Here is a 25,730-nt window from a genome sequence, read left to right on the forward strand (position 1 = left end):
TTTTGTCAAAAATACTTGTCTCCGAGAAAAATAATTCCCCTTCATGTTGAAGGTCTTGAATAAGAATTACCAGTGGAAAATGAGCCTTTCTGAACATTTTAGATGAAGACTGATTTTATAACACTATCTTACTATGAGACTCAATATGTAGTGGCACCACTCAGACACCTGAAAATCTCAGTTTACTGTTCTTTTTTAAAAGTTTAATAGTTCTCATGGTTTTATTATTGCAGAGAGAAGTTCAAAAATGATTAAAGCAGTATCTTAAAAGTCTTTAAGACTAGACTTGGATTATGGCCAAAGTGAGGCATTCACGGCCTCTTGATTCTCCATCCTAGTTCACATTCCCTTGCTCTTTCCTACTGCCTGACTGTATTTCGTGAAGCCTTCTGCTTTTCATTGATTTCACTAGGGAATGGTATCTAGCTTAACATTGTCTTACCTTTTTATTTTATATATTTTACTTAGTGTTAGAACAGTTTTTCTATCTAATATAATTTACTAAATAAAATATTTAGTGCAACTTCTATATTTAATTTTGTTTGAGATGAATTTGGCCTGAAGAAGAATTGGGGGAGGGGGTGCAGTGAATATGCTTGTCACAATTCCCTTTTGTATTATGAATAGCTAGTGGTGGATCTAATTATGGGACCCTGACTGAGGATCAATGTTACCTGAGTGATTCGCTGCACTCATGGGTATCAGTTACATCATCACTACCTCGTTTTGTTGTGTTTTCATCATTTTTCTCTTCCCACTTTATCCTAGAGATGCTAACCTGCTCCTTTTGGGATATAAGGCATATCTGTGTCCATATTCCTGATATTGCTAATCTCTGAGGATTAAGAATGTTAATAGTTGGATGAAGATATTTAGAGTGGAGGGTGTGTGTGTGCGTGGTATGTACATAAGCAGGATTATTTGTTTTCCAGGCATTAGCCTGCTGAATGTATTCAGTGTCCAACTTGTTCAGTACAGAATATGTTCTGTTGAAAGTCTGTGGTGAGCTGGAAGTTCTATTGATGTGCACACAGTGGCACAACCAGTATATTTCTTGGCCATGGAAAACCCCGTAAGCTGCAGAATGCTTTGAATTTCTCAGTGAATTTGAATTTCTCCGTGAATTTGGGGATTGTATGTAGCAAGCCTTTTATGATGGACCCCCTTTACTATGAGACAGATTTTCCCGCCTAAATTCAGTTTGCCTGAAAAGCTCAGCTTTGGCTGAGCAGCCCCCAAGTAGCACGTTAATCTTTGTGGTTTGAAAGTTTGTTTGTCCCACCCTGACCAGTCAGATATAATTTTGGCTTTTTAGCCCAGCCCAGGAACTTGATGAGGAGAAGCAGGAGCCCTTTTTGTTGGAAATGGCACTAGAGACCATATAACATTCAAAAGAAAGTAACAACTTTATTTAACTTGCAAGGATTGAATAAATGTTGTCAGGGAATGAAAGTGCTGAGGTGAAATTTTGCTGGTAATACAGAATATCCTTTGAGTAACAGGCAAAATAGTTTCTTTGAAGCTTAGTTTCTTTTATTCTTAGTTCTTAGCAATGAGAGGTTTTACTTCATATTTCAGTTACAGCAACAATGTTTCTTCACAGTTTCCTATGACAACTCAGGTTTCCTGGAGTTAGTTTAAAACTGTTACCCTTCACAAGGTGCTCCTTCAAGCCAAGCTCCCTTAAAAACTGGGCAGATCACAATCTTCTCCTAAGAAGATATAGCCCTCCTTTTGTGTTGAAAGGGAATCTCCACCTACAACCCAATCACTCTTGCAAAAACACACTCCCAGTTCTGTGTCTGTGTCAAGTGGGCATCAGCTTATGCTGACACTTATTCTAAGAATTCTTAATTAGAATTCTTCTTCAGGACAGTGATGTTACAGTTTAAGCAAAAGATTTCTCTTTCCTCGCTCCAGAGGGACCCTGTCCAACCTTCCCTGTGAGATTCACTAACAAACTCTCTCTGAACAATCTTGTTAGAAACCAGCTGTCACCCTGAAGGCTGGCTCTGACTGACCAGTCAGAGAGGAGAGAGCAGTCTGTCACTCAAGCTCTCTATTCCAAGCAAGAGTTAACTGTTTCCCTCCCGTCTCTCTGATTGCTGCACTTAAGAAATCTGCTTTCAAGTGCAGTCCATCACAGGTCCCACCCTTTGAGAACATTGCTTAAGATGAGGTTCTCTCAAGCCTCCAAAGCAATGGATGAAGCATGTGAACAAACAATATTTTGAACAAAATGTGAACAAAAGTTATACCTTTTTCAAACTTACACTTAAAATAAGAACATTTAACCTTTTATAATTTATATACACAGTGTGAGTAATCAAAACTCTAAACGTTTAGGTGGTTCCAGAGAGTGCATCAGCGATGACATTCTCTTTACCTCTAATGTGTACAATGTCAAAGTTATAAGCTTGGAGTTGTAGATGCCATTGAATCAACTTGCTGTTTGTGCTTTTTACCTGGTTTAACCAGCGTAAAGGTGAGTGATCTGTGCACCCTGTACAACTTGTAGCACCTGAAACAAGTCTTGGCTATAATGGCATGAAGCACAGCAGTCAATTGTGACCAGACTGGTATTTTTCTAGTAATAAGAGGTGTCATAGCTATTAAATCATATGAATGGTTCTTTTCCATGCGCTAAGGTTAGAACACCATGTTAGATATTATCATGAAACACCTCACAATAACAGCTGAAGTATATTTTAAGGTAGAGATACTAATGTTATTGGGGTCAGAACGAAGCCAAGCATCTAATTTTCAGGCCTGTTATAAAATTAGTATTCTTACAGAGCTCTTTGATTTTTGCTTTCATACCATGTTCCTATAATCTCTTCTTCTTCACATGGAACAATTGCACGTTTTGTTCCGTTGTCTCGCTTGCCTTTAGAAAATGAGATCTGTTTAGATTTACTCTGCATTGTTTAGGTTGAGGTATTCGGTTTCATTTCTTTCAAATCAAGTCGGTGCATTTTGGCATCTCTTTATCCTTATCGATTTCTGCTCATTAGAACAGAGTTCCTCTTGGTAATTCTTTTTGTCTGTAACATAGTAGATTGCCCCTCCCTTCTCTAGACAACAAAGTTGTAGTGGCAGTGAACGTCTCCCTTCATACAAAGAAATGTAGAGTAATCTTACCACACACAAATGTTCTTTGTCAACTGAAAGTGTGTCTGGTTTTGAAACTGAACCACTTACTTGATCTCTCAGGTGAACGATCTGCACTTAGTAGCAGATCTGTTGAGCATAAAGTCTGCAGGATGAAGTGCTGAAGAGAGAGGCTTCAGGTTACTTTGCTTTTGACTAGCATAATATGGGTTGTCCTTCTTGGCTGTGCATTCTTAGCTGGTTGTTGGTACCTTGCTTTCTACTCATGTGTTTTTAACATAAGCATGTGCTGTTTGAGTCATTTTGGGAAAGATGAGCTGCCCTTAGAAAGCATCGCTCTAGCAACCAAACTAGCTGTGAGTATTAACCCCGGTGAAATGAATAAGGTCTTACTGCTTTTGTGATTCTCTTTTTCCTGCACCTTTTTGCAGCTTGGCAACTTGAAGTCAATAATGCTCCCCTTTGACAAATTAAGATTTCAACATAGCCCTATTGCATCTCTCAAAGTTACCATAAGTTGTAAGTAAAGATGGTGCAGGTCAGATTTGACCAGTGCAGAGTCAGACTAGTCCATCACACATTCTTTTTCAACAGTAAAATCAAAAAGAGTCCAGTAGCACCTTTAAGGCTAACCAACTTTATTGTAGGATAAGCTTTCGAGAATCACGGTTCTCTTCGTCAGATGCATGGAGGGCAAGAAGAAACTGGTCAGATATATAGGTGGAGAGGGGAGGGTGGAATAGATGCAAACAGTAGCTATCTAGAAACCTGTTGGTCATGTCTTCTCACAGACTTCCCAGTCTGGAAGTTTCTTATAGTGATTGCCTCTAGAAAAACAGCTTGCTTATCAGGTTTATTGTAATTACAATATAGCTATTGACTTGTTTGAAACAGTATGAAAGATAGGGGTTTAGGTATACCTCCAGATCGTGTACAGAGAAGTTAACTCCATTGTTTGTGGATCAGTCTGTTCCTTGTAACCTTTTGGATCCTTGGTTAGAAAAATTCATGCACCGGCTGTAAGAAGGTATCATTCTGCAGCGCAAGACGAAATAAAAAACATATAAAAGTCCAAAAGGCTGCAACATAAGCCTTGGTTTGTAAAGTGGCAGTACAGCGATAGACTGATTTAGCTCAGACCTTCTTTTAATATTCCTTTCTTTACAGTGGGAGTCAACTTGTTCTATTTCTGTATAATCATCTACCTCTACGGAGATCTGGCAATCTATGCAGCTGCAGTCCCAGTTTCTCTTATGCAGGTGACCTGGTGAGTGTACTTTTGATGGGAAGGTTTGTTTTGTTTTTTAAGGCATGAAATGTTGGTTGGCGGGGTAGTTCCTTCACCTTAAGATGGCTCTGACAGAAGTCTGACTCATGATTTAAATTTAAGTGTTTTGTTACATGCTCATTAACAGACATTCAGGGCTGCTCTGTTTTTATAGGGCTGCAAAGTTTACTCAATCAGTTTAATCAATTGATTAAAAAGTGTCGTGATTGATTAGCACTAGACTTTTAAAAATAATAGAAGCAGGGCTCATTTCGAGGGGGAATGCACAGGAACGCAGTTCCAACAGTTCCTCAAAGAGGTCATATGTCAGGTGGCCCCACCCACCTGACTGTCGGCCATTTTGGGACCGTTTCAGCCTGGATTGGGTCCAGAACAGCCCGGATCGAGCCTCTAACGGGTGGTGATCACTCTCCCGTTAGAGGCTCGATCCGGGCTGTTCTGGACCCAATCCAGGCTGAAACGGTCCCAAAATGGCCGACAGTCAGGTGGGTGGGGCCACCTGACATATGACCTCTTTGAGGAACTGTTGGAACTGCGTTCCTGTGCATTCCCCCTCGAAATGATATGCTACTGAGTTATGCGAATGAGTTCCTCCAGCTCTTTTTCTAGGAAATGACCCCTGTATAAAAGTACTTATAAAAAACATGAAAAACAGAAACTACCTTAAAATTCCCCCTTCTCTCCCACACAGGAGAGAATGCCTCTTCTGAGATAGATTCTAATGTGTGAGCATCGTCTCAAAACAAAACAGACCTTTTCTTTAGATTTGTTTGTTCTCATGTAAAGGATGCAGATATATCATGCAATTAGTCAAGTAAGATGTTTCTAACTTGGCGAATGTTCAGGTTTTTATTGTCGTTCAGCTCTGTTATTTGCAACTATTTAATGATGTCAAAGCCGAAGAACATGTTTCTTCATGATGCCTCTTGTCTTCTCCGTGAGCCTTTCTTCTGTGTGATACCAGTGACTTAAAGGAGGCTCTTAATGTTTGTAGAGGTGGATTAATTATGGCCTGCTTTTGTTCTCCTTGGCAGCAGTGTGAGCAGCAATAATTCATACAGTGTTGAAGATGGCTCAAAGTATAACGACACTGCCAAGTGCTGGGGCCCAATCAGGCGAATTGATGCTTACAGAATTTATTTGGTGAGTGGTCATCGCTAAGACTACTGGCTGAATTTTACATTTTTTCTGAGTAACTGTTTCTAAGGTGATATTTATGCATTCTGTGCTTAATATGTCAGTCTGCTCCCTTTCCTTCCCTCTCCTCCACCTTTTGCAGAAAATCAGTGAATCAAGTGGGATGCTCTGAGTGCTAATCTAAGCAAAGTCACACGCCTCTAAGCCTTGGGCTCAGAAGGGTGCTCTGACTCACTTGGTCAGCCTTGTACTGAACAGCCACCTGTGGTCCACCTAACTATAAATGAATACTTGAATAACTGTACTGGGCAAAGGTAATTTGATTTGGTTGAGGTCACATTGCTCCTATGCTAACCTTAAGGGGTAGTTTGTTTGGAGTAGATTCAAAATCACATGAAGGTGTGATGGCCTGATGACTTCTCCGTTTCATTTAGCTACTTGCTGATAGATTTTTCGCTTTTCCTTCTGTTGTGCCATTCTTCCTGTATGCTGCAATAAGCAGCTTTTCCCCCCTGCTGAGCCACTGATAGCTACATTTCAGCGTTGGGTAAAGTGATGAGGGTCTTATAAAGCCATGGAAGTTTATATTCGAATGCATCTTGAGATACAACTCAGTTAATACTTCCCTTGTTATCAGCAGTGTGTGTGCTGAGATTCTAAGCTAAATACTTCAGCTGTTTAAATAAGGCTGCTCCTTGTATGTTCTGCAGGTTTCCAACAACACCCCCCTCCCCATTAAGAAAGTTGGGGTTTTTTTCTCTATTGGTCTTGTTTCACTAGCATTCAAGTGAGTATTAGGACTTTCTCTGACTAGTATATCTTTATAGCAAGTGTGCGCTCTGGAGCATCCAAATCAGCGGCTTTCATTGACATCTGTAGGAATGACAAGATACCATTCAAATGCAAAAGATAATAATTTGGGGCAAGTAAGGGGAAAATCCCCTCCCCAGATGTAAAACCAAGCTAAGGACTCCAAAACAAGAACCAAAGATGAAAAAGTCAATCTTGCAGTTGAAGGACAAAGGTATACAAAATTGGGTGGCAGGGTGGAAATGACCTGAAGCAATATCCAGTTTTCATTTTAGGCTGCACGCATTTGGGGAGGAGAGTGGGGGCTTGTGTGCTGATTGGATTCTTTCCCTGAGTAGCGCACTTTATTATTATTTTTTTGTTATAATGCTGAAGCAGGAGCTAGGCCTCAGGAATATTAGCAAATGTCACAGCCTGGTTAATTATTTAAAAGAAATATTATTGCTTTATTAAACTGCATCTAAGCCTATCTCTTCAAAATTTCCACATGATTGAAGATTTCCTCACAGAATTTCAATAACTTTTGACTCACCAGAAGGAACTCATCAAGAAAGGCAGACATGCATTAATTACTGCCTGTACCTCCCAGATATTGCACTTATAACTCATAAAGATAATTGTCATTAGCCATTTTTTTTCTTTGTGGAAGTATTAGATTCGCTGCTGTGAATAGGCCAATACCATGATACCATTGTCCTTGCTTGTTTTTTGAATTATTATTTGAAAGCTATTTTATCATGTCAGCTCTGCAGCAGTATTAACTCTCTGCCTCGGTGATGTGGTCAAAGTTTCAGTTCTCTTTTTCCCTGCTAGTTTCAGCACTGCCGTACGGTCAGAAGACAGTTTCTATATTATGTGTATATTATCTAATACATTATTCCTCCACATACATTTAGCAGTTTAAAAAGCTGGTGAAGACTATTTGGATGAGCTATAGGTGCTTCTCCTTCATCTGTCTTGTCTTGAGGTAATTCTGTTGTTGCTCTATTTTAAAAAAATTCTTTGCTGTGTTAGACCTTTTATGGCACGTAGGAGAAGGGACCTCTGTTTGACTGCAAAGTGGTCTTTGACCATGGGTATTGCATTTGCTAAACTGTTGTCTTTGAGCATGGGTGAACCTCCAGCCGGGAGGGACGTCTGCTTCAGTGAACTGGAAGGCAGGATAGCTACAGAACTGAGAGGGAGAAGGCACAGAGGAAAGTAGACGGAAAAATGGAGGGACAAGAGACTAAGTTATACATATTTAGTTAAAAATTACTAGCAAGATCTTTAGTTCTTGGTCCTGAACAGTAGCTGTAGCAACATTAGTGATTATCAGCGGCATAGTCTTTTTATTTAGAAAGTGTATCTATGCTGCTTCAAGTCTCCGGAGACCTGCTTGAGGCAGCTAGACCTGCTCTTCCTGCCCATTAGGATTTTTTGCATCCTGAGGAAGGCACATTACTGAGCTCATCCACCTTTCGGTATGTGCACCAAGCAAATATGTTGTTTTAAAAGGGTGTCCATATTTAATTGCCTATCCAATCTTACCTTTCCTGCTCCCACAAGACATAAAAACACCAACGTTAGTACACTGTAGAAGTGCTCTGTCTATTTAATATCATACACAGAATGGAATGGTAGCATAACTTGCAGCTAAGGTCCTGGCCTGGCCATTTGCCTATGTGGCTGGCATGGAGCTGCCTAAATCCATCCACTAGGCATTGCTGCTGCTCTGAGGCAGCCAGACTGCATTCACAGAACACTCAGTCATGGTGACGCGTAATGGTTGAGTAGGAGCATGGACATACTAACAAGCTGCTGTTCCGGTAAGGAAGGGGGTTACACCCACAAATCTAGAACAACAGCAACGGTCAGCAAATGCTTGTGGCAGCCTCTCCGTAGTGGTGAATCCCTAAGGTTCCCAGGTTCTAGGGCAATGGCCAATGAATACTGTGCCATTGACAATACTTTTTTCTCAAGCAGAGAATATCACTTAAACTCATAAAGAAGTTGGCTATGAACCAGAGATCTCATTTAAGTGCCTGAAATAGTTGCAGATTTTTTTTTTTTTACAACTGCTTCTCATGGTGTTCTAGTTCTGACATTTCACACAACCTTTTTTGGAGGAACACTTTGTTAGGTTGGGCGAACAGTTGCTTCTAAAAAGAGGGACCTTGGAAGTGCACGGCACCCACAGAACTTGTTGGGTAACCATCTGGATTGGGGCTTTTGCAGCAGCTTCGTACAGAAACTGAATGAATGAGGGTGTATGAAAGGAGCCTCAAACTCTGTTGTAATTCTATAAATTTATGCATTGATTTCTATTGTTTTGTGCACATTTAAGTTTAAGTTCTAGACCTTTGCTCAGAGTCGTCTTGGTTCTTTAGACCTTCTTCCAAAAAGTGAACAACTTGTTTTCTAAACTCTAGGGTTTTCCCACTTCTTTTCTTCCTTTCTCCTGATAATGTTGCTGCACTCGACATGTCTGAAACAGAGCCTCTATGGCAAGCGAGTTCCAGTATGAAGAGGAACAAAGATTTACAACCTGTTGTTAAACGACTTTACTTGGATGGCCCATTGAATACAATGGGATTTCTTAGCAAGTAGAGTTAGAAGGGCAGCCAAGAAATCCGTGGATCCCATGCCTTTAAAATTATGCAAGCTTCTTCAGAAACAATAAAATTTGAATTCTTTGTGATACCATAATTTGCAAACAAATTCTCTGTTAGGAATCTGAAAACGCTAGACTTTCATGTCTACCAGTTGTGATACTTTTTGGATTCGTACACATTATTTCCTCATTGGCTTGTGACTGTGCAGCCAGCAGAAAAATTTGAACAGTATTGTCATCTTTTATTTCTTTCAGTATATATCTAATTCTTTATTTTTTACCCAGCACTGGGTAAATTGAGCATTTTTCATCTTAAATATAACAGTTTCTTGGAAAAGCCTTTCTGTCTCCTTCATGTTTTTCTGTATTTATTTCCCCTTCCCCTCCATTGCAGTAATAACTTTTAAACATGGAATCTTGAGACTATGAAAGAGGAGGAGATAGTGACTGACAGAAAACTCTGTTTCATGATTTAATGTCCCCAAAGTCCTTTGGAAACAGTCTTCGTTTCTGTGCTTCATGAATAGAAGTTGAATGCCATCTACGTAATGAGAATATTTAGACAGATTAAGCTGCTCTCTGATGAGTTGCCTGCCTGTGCAGCATTTTTAATATTGCTCTGCAGACTCCAGCACACCTAAGTGTGGCTGCAATGTCTGCACAGAGTCTGCTGGGCTTACATTAACCTTCGTCCTGCAGAAATTTCGGTATTAATCTCATTTCTCTTGTAAATCACCTTTGAAACTTCAGTCATTCAAAATAAATAGGTAATGGAAAACCATGTTGTTGATGCTCAAATCACTCTCCCCTCCTTCCCAGGTTGTACCATGTTATACTTCCTTTATTTTAGGGAGACAGATTGGTTTTGAAGGTAAGATATAGGCATTAATAGTGCCTTCTTTGTAACCCAGCTAGAAGATAGGGTGGCAGTGGTGGCAGTTCTACTTGGTCTGGTAACCCTGACAATACTTATGGGTGGATATGATGTTCTATATGGAGTTGATCTTTCTGTATTAGATGACTTAAAATTCACATTTGATTGGACAGACCAATCCAAATACATGACGGAAGAATTGTTGTGGTTGTCACGGACAGACAGAGCGGCAGCTCTCCCTAACATGCAGTGCCACTTGCCTTTGAGAGTCACCTCCCTCCCCTTCCCTCCTCCAGGAAGACAAAGAAAAGGGGGAAAGGCGGGAGGAGTTCTGCAAGGTGGGTTCTGCTGGGATTCCTGAGTTATGTTGGGCTTTGTTAGTTTTTTGGGGGAGGCTTTGGGTCAGTGTTTGCTTCTCTGTGTTTAGATAAGCCTTCTTTATCCTGGAGAAAGCGTGCAATCCCCTCACTTCCTCCATAGGCAACAATGGGGAGCGGCTGGGGAGGCTCTTGTTCAGGGGCTCATAGCATTGGACCCCTTGGTCCAATTCACTTGAAACTTGGGTCTTTTTTAACTCCGCTGCAATTTTGGTGCAGATAGCTGTAAAAATAAACTCTCCAGCACCCCGGAAATCTTCCCCCATAAGGAATATTGGACCCGGTTAATGCTCATTGGAATTAACCTGGAAGCCAATACCAGTACATCTGAGAATCCCAAATTAGATTGGGATTCCTGAATGCACCCAGTTATAAATTTAGAATATACCGAATTGCACATCCTAACTGTTTACTAAAACTGCCAGATCTGAGCATAATTCACCTTTGTTAAAGTAATTTCAAGCCTTCCAGTTTGTTCCTGGGTTCAGCTTAAGGTGTTGAAGGTTTAAAGACTTTCATGACCTGGGACCCACATATCTGAGGGACTGCTCGTCCAGGTGTAGACCTGTGGACATACTTAGGTCTGCCGAACAATTTCTTTTATCCATCCACTTCCATCAGGTAGCAGGGTAACTTCAGTGTCCTCTGTGAATGCAGCACATTTATGGAATAATTTTCTTGAAGAAATCCAACAACTTTCAAATCCCTTGACCTTCAGTAAGGTATGTAAGACCTGGTGTTTCAGCAGGTTTTGAATTGATCAGTGTTTAATGGTGGTCTTAGCTGCTCTGAGCTTTTGTTTGGGAGAGTTAGATATAAATGCTTTAAATAAATAAATAAATATATGGTTACAGCAAATAAGTTTTATCTGTGCTTTGTTACTGAGCAAAATGGAAGAGCGTGATACACCTATTTTTAATAAAGGATAAATTTTGGACCACTAATACTCTCACGTGCTTACTCTTGGCTATCCTGATTGTCATTTTGAATGCTACCTGAACCCAGTTGCATCTGGAGTGAACACAAAAACGTAAATGGAGGGGAGGAGAACAAGGTAATCTACTTCAAGTCCTCATTGAATGAAAGTAAGTGAGCATACTGGATTTTGCTCAGGAACTGATCTAACTGGATTTCTAAATCCAAGGTGTACGAGGCAGTTCTTTTGAGCCATTTGTTGGACAGAACACCCAGATCTCTGTCTTTTGGTGCTACACCTCTGAAGATGCCAGCCACAGCTGCTGGCGAAACGTCAGGAACTACAATGCCAAGACCACGGCAATACAGCCCGGAAAACCCACAACAACCATCATTCTCCAGCCATGAAAGCCTTCGACAATACATTGACAATACACCCAGATTTTTGTTCTGCAATCTAGTTACGCTGCCTCTTTCAAAGATATCAAGATGTTCTCTATGTTACCTGGAGTATAATGGTCAAGTCATAGTCATAGCTGACGTATGGTAACCCGTGTCGGGGTTTTCATGGCAAGAGACGAACAGAGGTGGTTTGCCATTGCCTGCCTCTGCATCTGGAGTATCGAGAGAGTTTAGCATTCCATGTGCTGCTCTTCGCTGAATCCATGTATTCTTGGCCTTACTGTTGATTAGAAATGAAACGTAGCTTTTCCGTTGCTAGAAGAGATGGAGGCCCCTGTGAAGTTGTTTTTAATTATAGCAGCAGATAGCCACCCAAGGGGGTCTGGTCCTGGACGTAGCTCAATAATTGCAAACAGCACCTCTGCTCTCTTCCATTCTGCCAGTCTGGTTCCTTCGGGGCTCAGGCGAGAAATGGCTGAAGCTCCCAAGACAGGGAAGATCATTGCAGAAGGAAGCCTTGTAGAAGGCGCTTTCTCCAGCATAGTTTTGTTCTGTTTGAGACAGACTGGTGCATCTGTTCTATCAGGGTCTGGACTGGGGCTTATTAGCTAATCAGGACAGGGCCCTGGTATCCATGTTTACAGCTTTGCAGCTGCTGCAGGGAGCCCAGCATGTACAGGCTGAGCGGAGACGGGAGCACAGATGGTTTGATGGAGATTATCCCAGTTGGAAGCATACTTGTGCAGTGAATAAAATGAGAGCTCACAAGCATTTACTAATTCTCTTTGGAAAGGGACAATGTCACCCTAGCCTGACACTTGTTAAAATACTGAGCAAGTAGAACTTCGCCTGTCTGATAAGGAGGTAATCATGAGCCCATCAGAAGTCTTTAGGTTCAGATTAGAACCTGAAAGCACTAAAACTGAAAGTCACGGCCTGCTGGGTATGCATTTTTCTTGATCTTCTGTGTTTTAATTTGATGCTATCTGAATGAATTTTGCATGCCCAGACAGACTGCAGACAGCAACTTCGTCACGTCTTTCTAATTGTTCTTAGAGCTATCTCTTGCTGCCACTGGGCGCTATTTGATGTTTGACATGCATAGAATGGCATCATAAATAGATGCTGGTGCTGCTATTCAGCATGTATTGTGGGACTAGCATTTGGAGAGAACAAAGCCATTCTAGCCTAATAGTCCCAAACTGATTATTTATTTATTAAAATATTTATATCCTGCTTTTTGAGGCAGCTTATAAAACACAATTTAAAATATACAAAATAAACCCTAACCTAATCCCTCAAATAAACTACAGTAGAAAAGGCATGGGCTCTAGTTGATGCCAGGTGGGCTACCCTAAGTGTGTGTGTGGGAGGGAGTAACAGGTGGCAGCTTGAGGAGAGCAACTGGCACACAGGATCATGTTGGGAAAGATGGTCCTTTAGGTATGAGATCCTCTGTTGAGAAGGACTTTAAGATCATAACCAGAACCTAGGGCTGATCTTGGAAACACACTGCAGCCAAGGTAGCTGTTTTATGCTGATTCCGCACATGTTGGATAATGCACTATCAATGCACTTTGTCAATCGTTTGAGGTGGATTTTTTGTTTCACACACAAAAAAATCCATTCCAAATGATCTATAAAGAGGATTGGAAGTGCATTATCCAACGTGTGTGGAATCAGCCTAGGTGAGATATGTTCCGATCAGGTAGCCCCTGCTGATAACCAGGCTATCACACTGTTAACCAACTTCAGTTTCCAGGTTGTCTTGAAGGGTAGCCAACCCAGAGCACATTACAGTAATCCAACCACAAGATTACTAAAGCATGACATGGTCAGATCTAACCAACGAGGAGCGGAGAGAGTTGGCATACCAAATGCAGCAAATGCAATGCAGACGTGGCCATTGTGTCACCCTGCTTTTCCAACAGCAACACTGAGCCCCCCCCCCAAGCTTTTAGCCTGCTTTGCAAAAGCCAGCTCAACACCATCCATTATAAGGGTATCCAGACCCTCCGAAAACATCAGCCTTCCCAACCAGCGTCACCTCTCTCTTGTCTGGATTCAGATCCAGCTTGTCCTGTCTTAGCCTCCTGAACACAGTCTCAAAGCACTGGTCATATTTGGAGGCACAGATAATGGTTTGACATGGCCACCCTCCTTCCCCTGGAAATGCCCATACATTGTGTAAACTGCCACGAAGCATGTTCAGATGTCATTGTTGTTACAAACGTGAAGAGAGCCAATACGGTGTAATTGTTAGAGTGTTGGACAAGGGTCTAGCAGACCCAGGTTTGAATCCCCACACTGTTGTGGAAGCTTGGTGAGTGACCTGGGACCAGTCACTCACTCTCAGCCTAATCTGCCTCACAAGGTTTTTATGAAAATCGGGTGGAAGAGAGAATGATATAAGCTGCTTTGGGTACCCATTGGGGAGCAAAGTAAGATATAAATATCTAAATAAATAAATAAATAGATATCAAATAAGGAGGCTGTCTGTGCTTGCATGTTGCCTCTGGGCGTGGGGCTGCTTGGCTGATTGATTTCATTGCCTTGCACCATACTTGCCCTATCTGGTTTCCAGTGCTGACAAAACTCAAAATTCTGTAATTAGGGTTAGTTATGCAAATTGTATTATTAACACGTTAAAGGGCTAATGCGGTAGAGAAGGATGTGCTTATGTGCTAAATTTTCTGTGCTGAATTTTCTCAGATGTTCTTCTGATCCCGAGTCGTCTTCTAAACTTGCTGTCTCTTCTAGCCCACTCCAAGTCCTTGTACACATGTGGAAGTGTATCATTGTGAGAGGATCTGAGAGTGGGGATGAGAGGGTATAACAGACTGCTCTCCAGTACCATTCACTCTTTTATGGAAACTATGTGGGAATGAAGGAAGTAGAGCGACTGGGATCAGTAACAGAAGAGAATCCGAAAATATTGCATTTTTAGCTAGAAAGCTACCCTATCCACACAGGTGGGCTCTGTGGGATGTTACACAGGGAAGAAGGAAGTACTGGGGGCTACCTAGTAGATCTTGCCACTAAGCTAAAGAGGCAGGAACTGAGCAACTTGTTCCTTCAGCTGTTGCTGGTTAAGTTCCCACATGTGGGCTTCTGCCTCGCTCTTGCCTGCTCTGCGTTTTCAAAGACCAGTGCTTTGTTTGTGAGGAGCTAGGAAGAGGAAGAGAAAGTAAGCTCCTAGGAGGGGGGATGACCCCTCAGCTGCTATTTATTTTCTGAACCGGTTGCTACAAAATTCATGTCAGAATCTTTTGTGTTCTCCCCTGCTCCTTGGTCTTGGTGCACCAAGCTGCACAAAGATTCCTTTCAGGCTTTCCCTCACACACCGTGGACCCAAATGAAACATCATATTAAAAACAAATTGTATGACTTGCTGTTATATAGTTATTAGCCTACTCATCTGTGAGGTAAAAAACGTTAAAGGAGAAGAAATACATCTGTAAAAAACAGGCTAGGTTAAACTGAAAATTAAATTTCAGGTTGCGCCAAAGGCTACTGGGACAGAGAAGTTGGCAATGACTGGTCTCTCTTTGACAGGATAAAACCAGTAGCGCTCTGGATTTTCCTGTTATCAGGTGGTTGGAGGGCATGTAATGCCCATAGGCAAAGTGGGAAAAGGTCTATGAAGATGACTTATCCAGTATACTTTCTGTTGACTCTACCTAGTAGTGTGCACTACCTAAAATTAATCTTAATTTTCTAATCTTAAGAAAAATGATGCTTTTCTTTACTCGTGCTCTGGACCTGTATGTTCTACAAGCAGATCCATATTATTGCTGGCGTGAGTATTTCCAGAAAACCATTACTGCTTTGTCCCAAAATGCTTTGATGCAACATGAGATCTTTTTAGAGCAAGTATCATCTGACCTAGTTACATCTGCATAACATTTCTTTCATTCTATTTTAACATTATCTACCATTCCTATTCTAAGAACAGTTTCCTGGGAGTAAGCTGCACTGAATAGACTTGAGTATGATTCTGAGTAGACCTGCTTAGGATTACACTGCAAGTCTCTGATGGCAGTCTGCCTTCCTTCTGTGTTAATGCTAATTGGCATGGCTATTATCAGTGTTTAACCCCAGCGGCCCTTGTGCAGAGGGCAAGGCTAGCTGGACGGAGCTTTTCCAGAGAGACAGATTTCATTGTAGTTATTCCATCTGGCTCTGAGCAAATGCATACTCCCCCCCCCCAAGTACTTTGATCTGGAGAGCAAAAACTGCCTTAGAGATTAAATGAACTCTTCCCTGCTGATATACCAGAGCTCAAGGGCTATAGTTCAGGCTGGGAATATACCAGTTATTTAATCCTGTGTAAGAGAATAAGGGATTCGTACACATGTGTCAAGAAAGTCATAATTGTACTGAACTTTCAAGACAGCGTTTACTGCAATTTTTTTAATCAGGTAAATTCTTACTAAATTGAGAAGATGTGGCTAGCCTGCAGTGGAAAGGAGAGGGACCATGCTACTGGAACTTGTAAAATGTCCCTGAGGTGTAGGTAACTGCCCTTGTGACACACGTACTCGCAAAAATGGAGCCTACTTTTCCATTTGGCAATTAGATGGGAATTGTCCAGACTGAATGCATCTTTTGAAGTTCAAGAGCATACCAGTTTGTTTCTACTGTCGCTGAGGCAGGGTTCCTGTTGCTCTGCTTCATAGGCTTTGCACCCAGGAGTAAATAAGTTTCTCAAAAGTGCAACCTCATAGATACTTACTGTTGCTGGTCTGATAGTCTGAAGATTTTCAGAACTCTCAAGAGGGGACTTCAGACTCTCTGTGACAGGTGTGGGCAGGAAGATCTAAGCTGATCAACTGTTTCAGCAAAAAACTGCATTTTTAGAAACCTTTAGAGACTGCACTTTCAGAGGACACCATGAAGGGATACGATTGAAGGAATTTCTTGTGCCAAAGTATAGCGTAAGTTGATTAAAAACCAAACTTGGATTATTAAAACATATAACTATATTCCAAATCACTGTAATCTATAGTGTAAACAATTTAGAATAGTTTATTTTAATAATCATTTTTAATTATCCATTTTTCTCCTCAAATTCCTTTTCCAGGACTGCACCATGTTCCCCCCAAACAAGCCAGCATCCTTTTATTAGAAAGTTAGTGGAGTGGGGCTACAAAAACAATTAGATGGGGGAAAGAATGATAGCTATTGTGTAGTAACCAGTTAAAAGCACTGATTGTTGAAAATACAAGAAATACTCACATAAGCACAATCAGGTATAGAGTGTGTGCCCTTAAACCCATTGAATGAAAAGTTCTTAAGTGGCCTTAACTTTTCCAACACCTCTTAGAAACAAAAGTGTTGACCACTACATCAGGATATACTCTGTAACTCATAGAGGTGAACGGCTACTGAAGTATAAGGGCATGTCTTGATCAACACTGGAAGACTTGCTCAGTGCAGTCAATGAGGTAAAGTGCCACAACTCCCTTTGGTATACTTTGCCCGGACCATAATTCTGAGACGCTGATTTCCAGAGGTGTCATTTAGTTCAGTGATGTCTGTTTTAAGTAAGTGGTTTGATTGCACTTGGCAATCTGAGGCTGCGGTGAACATTGGGATCTGCATCCATTTGATTCGGTTTCGTTTTCTCAGCCATGCCGGACGCTCCTCTCGGCTGGTCTGGGAGGAAACGACCGGGCACCCTGACCGGGCGGCTGACCCGCAAGGATTAGCCCCCAGGACTCCCAGGGAGGGAGCCAGGGTCCGGGACGCGGCGGGAAGAACTCCCCGAAATCAATGCGGGGGGGGGAATTGCCCGTTTGTCCCTATGGAGGCCGGCAGATGTGCGCGGCGCCTCGAGTGCCGCCGGGCAACGAGAAACGGCAAGTAAAAGAAACAGGCGGAAGCCTGTAAACAAGCGAATCCCTTCTGTTCTACAAGCGTTTGTGAAGGAGAGGTTGATCTGAAGAAGACTCGCTCTTCCCCTTCGTTGAGTTCCAGAATTTTGTTGGCGTCCCCCCCCCCCAAATGGCAGCAAAGAGGCAAAGTCCCGCTCTCGGTAAGTCAATCTCGGCTACCTTGCAGAAGGGGGAGTCGCTCGAAGAGTTGGTACGCAGGGCGGTGGTGGAAGCTATAAAACCCTTTGTTGACAAGCTGAACGAAACTGATCAAAGGGTGGGCTTAATTGAAAGCGAGGTGAAAACCATTAAGGCAGCAGCGGGGGGGGCAGAAAAGTCTGCTCTGGAAAGTGCGTCACTTGTGAAGGCTACAAAAAAGGACCTGAAGTTGGTGGAGAACCAGCTGATCGGGCTACAGGTGGAACGAACGCAGACAATTTTGCGTCTCCAAAACGTGAAAGAGGAGGAAAATGAGGATCTGTGGGATTTGGTCTCGGAATTACTGGCGACACCCGCGAGGACGACTAAAGAAGAGGTTAAAAGCGCCATTTTGGAGGTCCGTCGGGCTTCTTCAAAATATGCAACAAAGCGACAGTTGCCTCGTGAGATCATTATTGACTTTTCATCTAAAAAGATTCGGGACACCATCCTATATAACTCATACAATGCGGATTTGGACTTTATGGGTTTGAAAGTCAAGATTTTGAAGGACGTTCCATTTCTAGTCCGGAAACGGCGTTTTAAATATAAAAAGTTTGTAGCACTTCTGAGGGACCATGGAATAAAGTACAAATGGTTATTCCCGGAAGGAATATGGTTCAGATATAAAGATCAGGCCTATAAGATATTATCAGAAGATCAACTAAAGGATTTTGAGAATAAAAACCCAGAACTCTGCTGCACCAAGAACGAAGAAAAGGAGGAGCTGGAGGGGGGGGGAGGAGGAGAGCATCGCAACAGCAGTTGCACAGAGAGAATTGCGTCCGGGACCTAGAAGGGGGAGGAAAGTTTAACCAGAATTTGAAATGTTTATTCTCTGTATGATTAATCACTCCATCATTATTTTATGGAGCTATTTTTGTACTGACAGTATGAAGGGAAACATTGAAGTGTAGTGTTTAGTGTTTGTAGTTCATTCCCCTCCTTTTCTTTTTCCACCCCCCCCCCTTTGTCCCTTCCCTCTCCCCTTTCCTTGTGATAGTTTTGTGTAGTGTTTTGTAGTTATGAAAAAATAAAAAAAAAAAAAGGGATCAGCATCCATTTAATTGTATAATATATGGCGTCTGATGGTGATTGAGGAGACTTAGCATTCAGACCTCGTTAATACAACATGTATCCCATTCTCTTCCTTTCAAAACTGTTCTTCTTTCTTTAACTTGATAAATATATTTATTACCCTAGTATCTGCATAATAGAATCTGACACACAGTTCTGCTAGGTTATAGCTTCTAGCCTAACGTCCACTGTAAACAAATGACGTTTTGGGAATTCACTTAACCTGATATCATCCAAATAGAGGCAGATCTTTTTTTTTTAAATCTCCACGCCTTTGCAAGTCAAGTGTAAACATCAAGATGCTTTGAGCAAGTTCCTGGGGTGGAACTTGTTTTCTGACTTTCTTCAAGTACCCTGTATCCTTGCCCCAAGTCATTTCGGGTCTTGAAGGTAGGAACCAGCACTTTGAGTTGCTCTCAGAAACAGAAAGCTCTGCAGAAAGCACATTACGTTATGTGCCATGGAGGTGACCTGAGATTTTAATGATAAACCGGGTCCAGCAGCACCCCCAAGCTATGAACCATCTCTTTCATAGGGCTTGCAACCTCCTCCAGGACAGGTTGACTCCTCAATCAGCCTTGTCATTGACTAACATCAACCCAGTCTTATAATGAATGATTTTCAGTTTATTGTCTCTCATCAGTCTCATTGCATTTCCCCAGGCATTTTTTCAGGACCCTCCGCAGACCCACCTGAGTCAGCTGTTACAGAAAAACAGAACTGGGTTTCATTTCCATATTGTCATTCACTGGATGAATATACACATATTCATCTTACTTCAAATCTCAGGAGGGATCTGTCCTTGGGAAACTCTTAAGATTTTCTCAAATCCTAAAATGCATAGTAAAGTGACTCTTAAACTGGTTTCTAAATTGTATTCTTTACCTACCAATGTCACGATATGGTTAAAAACATCCTCAGTAAATCCTATGATGCTGCCCTATACCATGCCAGACCACCGGCTGGTCTATCCCAGTGTTATCTACACTGATTGGCAGCGGCTGTCCAAAAGCTCAAAGAGAGATCGTTCACATCGCCTGTTAGTTGAAGGGGTAGAGAATTGAACCTGGTACTTTCTTCATTCGGAGGAAATACACTGCAAGTGAGCTTTGGTTCCCTTCTCAAATGATACTCCTTTGACAGCCTTGAACTCCAGTTCTGTAATTCTGTCAGACAGTGATGAGTTGCTTAAAAATATCCGTGATAAACCAACAGAGATTGCATTTAACAAGGGCTTTGAAGCCTCGTCTGTACAGCTTTTCATTGAACTGTAGCCAAACAGCCTGGGTTCATGTGGGATATCCTTAAAAATTGCTGAGTTGTTGGTTGTAGCAGAACTTTTATTGAACTGTGCAGCATTTGAACACAGCCATGTCAGTCAACACAGCAGCATACAAATACCTGATCGTACTACTGAGAAGAGGACCCAGGTTTACAGTTGTGTGGCTAGTGTTTTCTTCAGTGGGTCTAAACTCTTTGAAGAGTTTGTAGATTGCAGTGGGAGAAGATAACGGACAAACTGCCCACTCTAAAGAAAGAAGGCCGATCATATTATAAATTTAATTTATTTTGTGCCTCCTGGTCTTCCCCTTGCCTTAAGCACTTTATGCACTTGAAAGTGGCAAATTTTCAAGTCAACAGGGCAGAATCAGACTTTCATCATTTAACAGTATTCCTCTGCAAGCCATAGAGCAAGGAGGAAAAACCAGGAAAATGTCATAACTCACTTGGCAGAAATAGATATCTCCAAACATTTCAAAAGGTCTAAGCAGGGTCTTCATCTGATTCTTGGATGCTGGAGATAGTTTCCATGGTTTATTAATACCCTCCAGTCCTGTTTTAATACTGAAGTTGATGCAGGCTGAGCCTACGGTAAGGATTATATACTTTTAGTGCATTCCTAACCAAAGTTGCACCCTTCTAACCCCATTGACTTCAGTGTACTTAGAAAGGTGTAACTTTGCTTAGGATTGCACTGTGATTCTAGTATCTATATCTTGTGCAACTTTTTGAAGCAATTGCCTAAGGAGTTTTGTGCATCTTAGAAAGTAATTCTTTCCAGTTATGTACTTTATAGATTCAGAATCAGCTGTGATTGTAGGCTACTGTGACAGATACATTAATATCATATATATGCAGAAATTGACATTTCTTAGCCAGAAATAGTGAGCTAGCTAAGCTGTTCCTCATCTTAAGTCAGTGTTGACCATCTTCCAACACTTCTTTGAATAATAATATCTTAAAACAATTTGAGACAGCAGAATAACTTGCTAATATAAAAATATTTTTGTACATTAAAAGTAAATGGGGAAATGTTAGGACTCTTGAGGCATCTAATATCTGTTCCAAACAGGTTCCTAATATAACTGTTAAACAAGAACTAGGTCTGGGAGCAAAGAATGAGCCCTCTCCTTGGTGGAGAACCCTAGCTGATAAAACAAAATAATGCTGAGAGAATAAACTAAGAGGAAATATTGAACGCCTCTTTTGTTCTATGGTATTGCATCTGAATTAGTCTGACGAGTAACGCTTTCACCGTTGCCTCCTATCTTGTACGTGGTTAGCTGAATGGGTAATGCCATTCCGTCTTATTTTACCACATATGGATCTTTTGCCACTTCATTAACATCAACAGGGAATTAGTGACCACAGCAACTCATTTTCAGCAGAACAATCTGGCCCATCCAACCAATTCACACCTGATGGTTGTGGATTTTCCGGGCTGTATAGCCGTGTCCTTGGCATTGTAGTTCCTGACGTTTCGCCAGCAGCTGTGACTGGCATCTTCAGAGGTGTAGCACCTTTTGGGTTAGGGTGCTACACCTCTGAAGATGCCAGTCACAGCTGCTGGCGAAACGTCAGGAACTACAATGCCAAGGACACGGCTATACAGCCCAGAAAACCCACAACCATCGTTCTCTGGCTGTGAAAGCCTTTGACAATACAATTCACACCTGTTTAAATTTTTCAAGAAATGTAGATATTGACATTCAGCACATGATCATTGTTAGCTGATCAAGTTTTGCTGTTACGGCTAAATTTATCAGTATTTTTATTAGTACTGCTTGAGTTTAGGGCGGGGGGGGTGGCCTAGGTCTTGGGAGCAGAGTTCTCTCCTCGGTGGTGTCTGCAGGAGAACCATAGCTGGTGACCAAAAGGCATAGCTCCTGATACAAAGACTCGGCTATCATAAGTCCACAGACAACAGGAATTGACAGTAAGTATAAATTTCATTTTTGAAATGAATTTGAACATCTACACTTAAAACCATCTGTTGTCAGAACTACTGGAAGGCATTCCTTAGCTAACTATGCTTTGCCGTTTCTACCTCTATGCACAACCATTTCTGCCATGTAAGAGCAGTGTCTGGTTTTTAATTTTCAAGCATTATATGAGAAAAGTGGGAGAGGGGAAAGTTACATGGGAAACTTTCCATAGAGTCCTTGATTTGTAATTCTGGCTGTGGTAGTGAGGATCTGCAATAGAAATGTGTCTCTTTATTTTGTGGGGTGGGGTGGTTTGTGTTTATGATGTGGTTCATCATGTATTTATTACGAGGTTTGGTTTGTGTTTCGATAACCGAAAGGGAGATCTCTCAGCTCTTCAGTGACCACTTGCTTCTGGTGCTTCTGCAATATAGAAAATCTTAAAAACCTATACTTAGAAACCATTTACAACCCACTCAAGTACCAGTGTTCAGTCTAAACCACACTAATCCATATGCTACACTCGTGGAGAAAGTGTGGGAAACAGCAAGATGAGAACAGAAGGAGGTGGCACAGGTTGCACCTAGAGCTGAGAGCCAAGCTACAAGTGATGCCTGACACAAGTTGGACACTTGTCAGCTTCCCTCAAGTTTTGGTGGGAAGTGTAGGCATCCTGGTCTTGCAGCTGTGATGGAGAGCCAAGCTGTAAAACCAGGACACCTAGATTTCCTGTCAAAACTTGAGGTAAGCTGACAAGTGTCCATCCTGTGTCAGGCGTCACTTGTAGCTTGGCTCTATGACTGCTGAACTGCAAAACAAAAATAAGTGGAGGTCCCAGGCAGCAGCTGAACACCAAGTAGAAGCTAAGATAATACTAGAACAATACCTTGGGGTGGGGGCAGAATATGTTAAGGAACATTCTAGACTTTGTGTTACGAAGAAGAAAAGAATAAATATGGAAACTGCTGTCTTGATGAGGGAAATCAAATGAATAAATTTCAAGATACAAACCTAAAGTTTTCTTTAAAAGTTCATTTTTGAGACCTGTAGTTGAATCTGTCTTCTGTTCATAAAATTATATCCAGAGGTCATTTTAGAGTGAATAGAAATCTGATCTTAACTTTCAAGTTCCTATTTTAAAATTATACAAATGCGAAGATAATCAGAGAGCCCCTGGAGGGTGCGCTGCTGAAAGAGGTTGCTCTGGATTCTGTCCTGCCAGAGTGATAATCTAGAGTGGCCTTCTGGAGAGGGGCTCAGGCAAAGGCAAGAAATCTAGAGGTCATATCATATCAACCTAAAGGAATAATCCAGAAGAAGTGTTGCCTCTAGTCACCTAATTGTTATCCAAGGCAGCAACTTATAAAACTGAGGTACAAAGAGAGTTAAATGGCAGTGTCGTAGAAACATTAGAAGCACCAGTTAACCCATTATGTGGGTTTTTAACACACCTGGGGTATCTCAACCTTTAGCCAACCCTTAATATGTACTTTCTGTGGAACTGTTTGTCAACTTTTGAAGTCAACCCCAACCCTTGCAGAGTAAGCTTGGGCTACGTAACTTTAGTATTACTCTTCACCAGCCCTGTTTTCATACTAATTTTTCCTGCCTTTCTCTGTTTTGACACAATTAGGAGGTATAGAATTGTGAAGGATGAAAGTCAAGGAAGTGCTGAAGCAATTACAAGGTAGAGCGCCATAAATATTCTGGCAATGGCGAATTAAACAATAGTTACCACAAAAAATTGGCAGTATCTTTCTTTTATCCTACTTACTTTTCACAAAATATGGGAACAGTAGAAACATACCTTATGGTTACCATTTAATTTTGGTTATGATTCTGTCTGTGTGCTAAGAACCACGATTCTTCTGTCTAAGGATTTCCTGGAAAATGTAGCCTTTTTAAAAATTTAACAAAAAAATGGGTTGAAACCCTCAGAGTATAATTATTGTTAAGATGTCATGCTTTGATAAAGCTGAAGATTGGGGACTTTTAATCTACAGCAAAGGTGACATCCCAGACAGCAGCAATTCATACTTTGATCATAATACTGTTCTTGTGAGAACATTCTTCAGCTCTGAATGAACAAAGCAATTTGTAATCCTTGAGCCGTTCAGTCTTGGGCCTGGTCTATGCATGCGGCAGAATGAAATGAGAAGTGCTGAGGCTATAGAATGTACTACAGACTACAGGAGAAGGATTACATTTTCAAAAAAATTCAGAAAATTCTTGTTAAGAAGAAAACTATCACAACATACAAAAAAACCCTTGGCTTTCGCTTTGATTTGTAGTGAGATTTTTACATGGAAGAGCTGACTCTCTTCCTAGCTGCATTCAAAGTTCTACCTCATTCTGGGTTGCCAGCCTCCAGGTAGTGGCTGGAGATCTCCTGGAATTACAACTGGTCTCCAGGCCACAGAGATCAGTTCACCTGGAGAAAATGATTACTTTGGGGTCTGGACTCTATGGAATTATGCCATGCCAAGGTCCTTTCCTTCCCCCAAACCCACTTTCTCCAGGTTTCATCCCCAGATCTCCAGGAATTTCCCAACTTGGAACTGGCAACCCTATGCTTTATGTATCGGACCAAGTCTTGGTTTCTTGAAAAACATTCAGTAGAAAAAAAAGAAAAGTCCAGGACAAGGAAACCATATCACCAGCCACCTGTAGTTTAAGATAGTTTTGGTGACTCCCCCTTCCTTTCCAGTGAATGCTTAAAGACTTTTGTTGCTCTAAGGGAACCGCATAAGAAAAGAAACATAGGCAGAAAGTTTCCACATTGGCAAGTTACTGTGTTGTTTTAAAATATTCTTAATAGATTTCTTTAATGATAGAAACTGTTATACAGATAGTGTTCCTAAATGGAGAGGTAATAGCCACATCTGGAGATGTTTATAAGACTTTGGTGAAGTGTGAGCATGGCTCTTTGAGAAGATGTATATTTGATGTATCATATAACCCCTTGTGTCCTCAAAACTTTTTCTGTGAGATAAACTTCAGAACTTTGCCCTAAATTATATGGATGCTAACCAATAACCTAATCATTTCCTAAATGTAGGCAAATTGTTTTTCTTCACTACCAGTTCTTTTCTTTCTTTTTTATACCTCATAATACTGAGTTTAATTTCCAAGCCTATGAATGTAAGCTTCATAAACGGCAATATATTCTGAAGGTCCAGAAGGCAAAGTGAGAGCCAATTTCACAGCATGTTCTGTTTATACCTGTTTTGAAGGGTTGGTTCAGATGTTTCACATTTGGGTTTAAAAATTCCAAGACCTGGCGTATCGCTGAGTAGGTGCTCTGTGTTCACTATCTGTGGCTAAGCATGGAATACTATGCAAATTATATTAATCTTAATAACAAAAATATGCACATTAGCCTTGTTAAGTTTTCAGTATAGCCTTATGTACTGAACAAGTTCCAAGGAGGCGGGGGAGATTAGACTATTGCCGCATGAGCATACAGCGTGTACCGTGCATCTCTGATGAGGGTTTCTTTTAATGAAAAAGGCTCAGATGCAAGCTGGAATTTTAAGTTGTACTCTTTGCTCAACCGTAAATAAGTCATCAACAAATGAGACTTATTAGAGTTAAGTCTTTTTCCCCCATGATGAATTATTTACAGTTCAGCAACTGGGGGTATTGGGGCAGAAAGAACAAAAAGAACTGGGGTGTTTTTTGGGTGCATTTAATTTCTTTTATTGCTCTTCTGTGTGTGTATCTTTTAATTAAGTTGCAATAATAATTCAGGGTGCTAATTTTTTTTAGATACCAGTATCGTAACGGCTATCACTGTTCTTCGTTGTTATCATTTAAGCCTTTTAAAGAGTGCCGTTCAAGCTGATACAGTCTTCTGTCTTGTGTAC

The 25,730-nt window shown here is 41.2% G+C and overlaps 1 protein-coding gene across 3 annotated transcripts in view; it reads left to right on the forward strand.

The window, feature by feature from the left end:
• The window catches only part of TMEM104 (transmembrane protein 104), a 117,982-nt gene that overhangs the window by 28,419 nt on the left and 63,833 nt on the right, over positions 1-25,730 (forward strand). For 2 of the 3 annotated variants that reach the window (XM_054977855.1, XM_054977857.1), the window contains 2 exons: positions 4,279-4,378; positions 5,437-5,542. In XM_054977855.1, the coding sequence (XP_054833830.1) occupies positions 4,279-4,378; positions 5,437-5,542 (206 nt within the window). Of the gene's footprint in view, positions 1-4,278; positions 4,379-5,433; positions 5,543-25,730 lie in introns of all 3 variants that reach the window. The other variant, XM_054977856.1, reaches the window with a different exon arrangement.

This window comes from Eublepharis macularius, chromosome 4 (assembly GCF_028583425.1).
Source record: "Eublepharis macularius isolate TG4126 chromosome 4, MPM_Emac_v1.0, whole genome shotgun sequence".
NCBI lineage: Eukaryota > Metazoa > Chordata > Lepidosauria > Squamata > Eublepharidae > Eublepharis > Eublepharis macularius.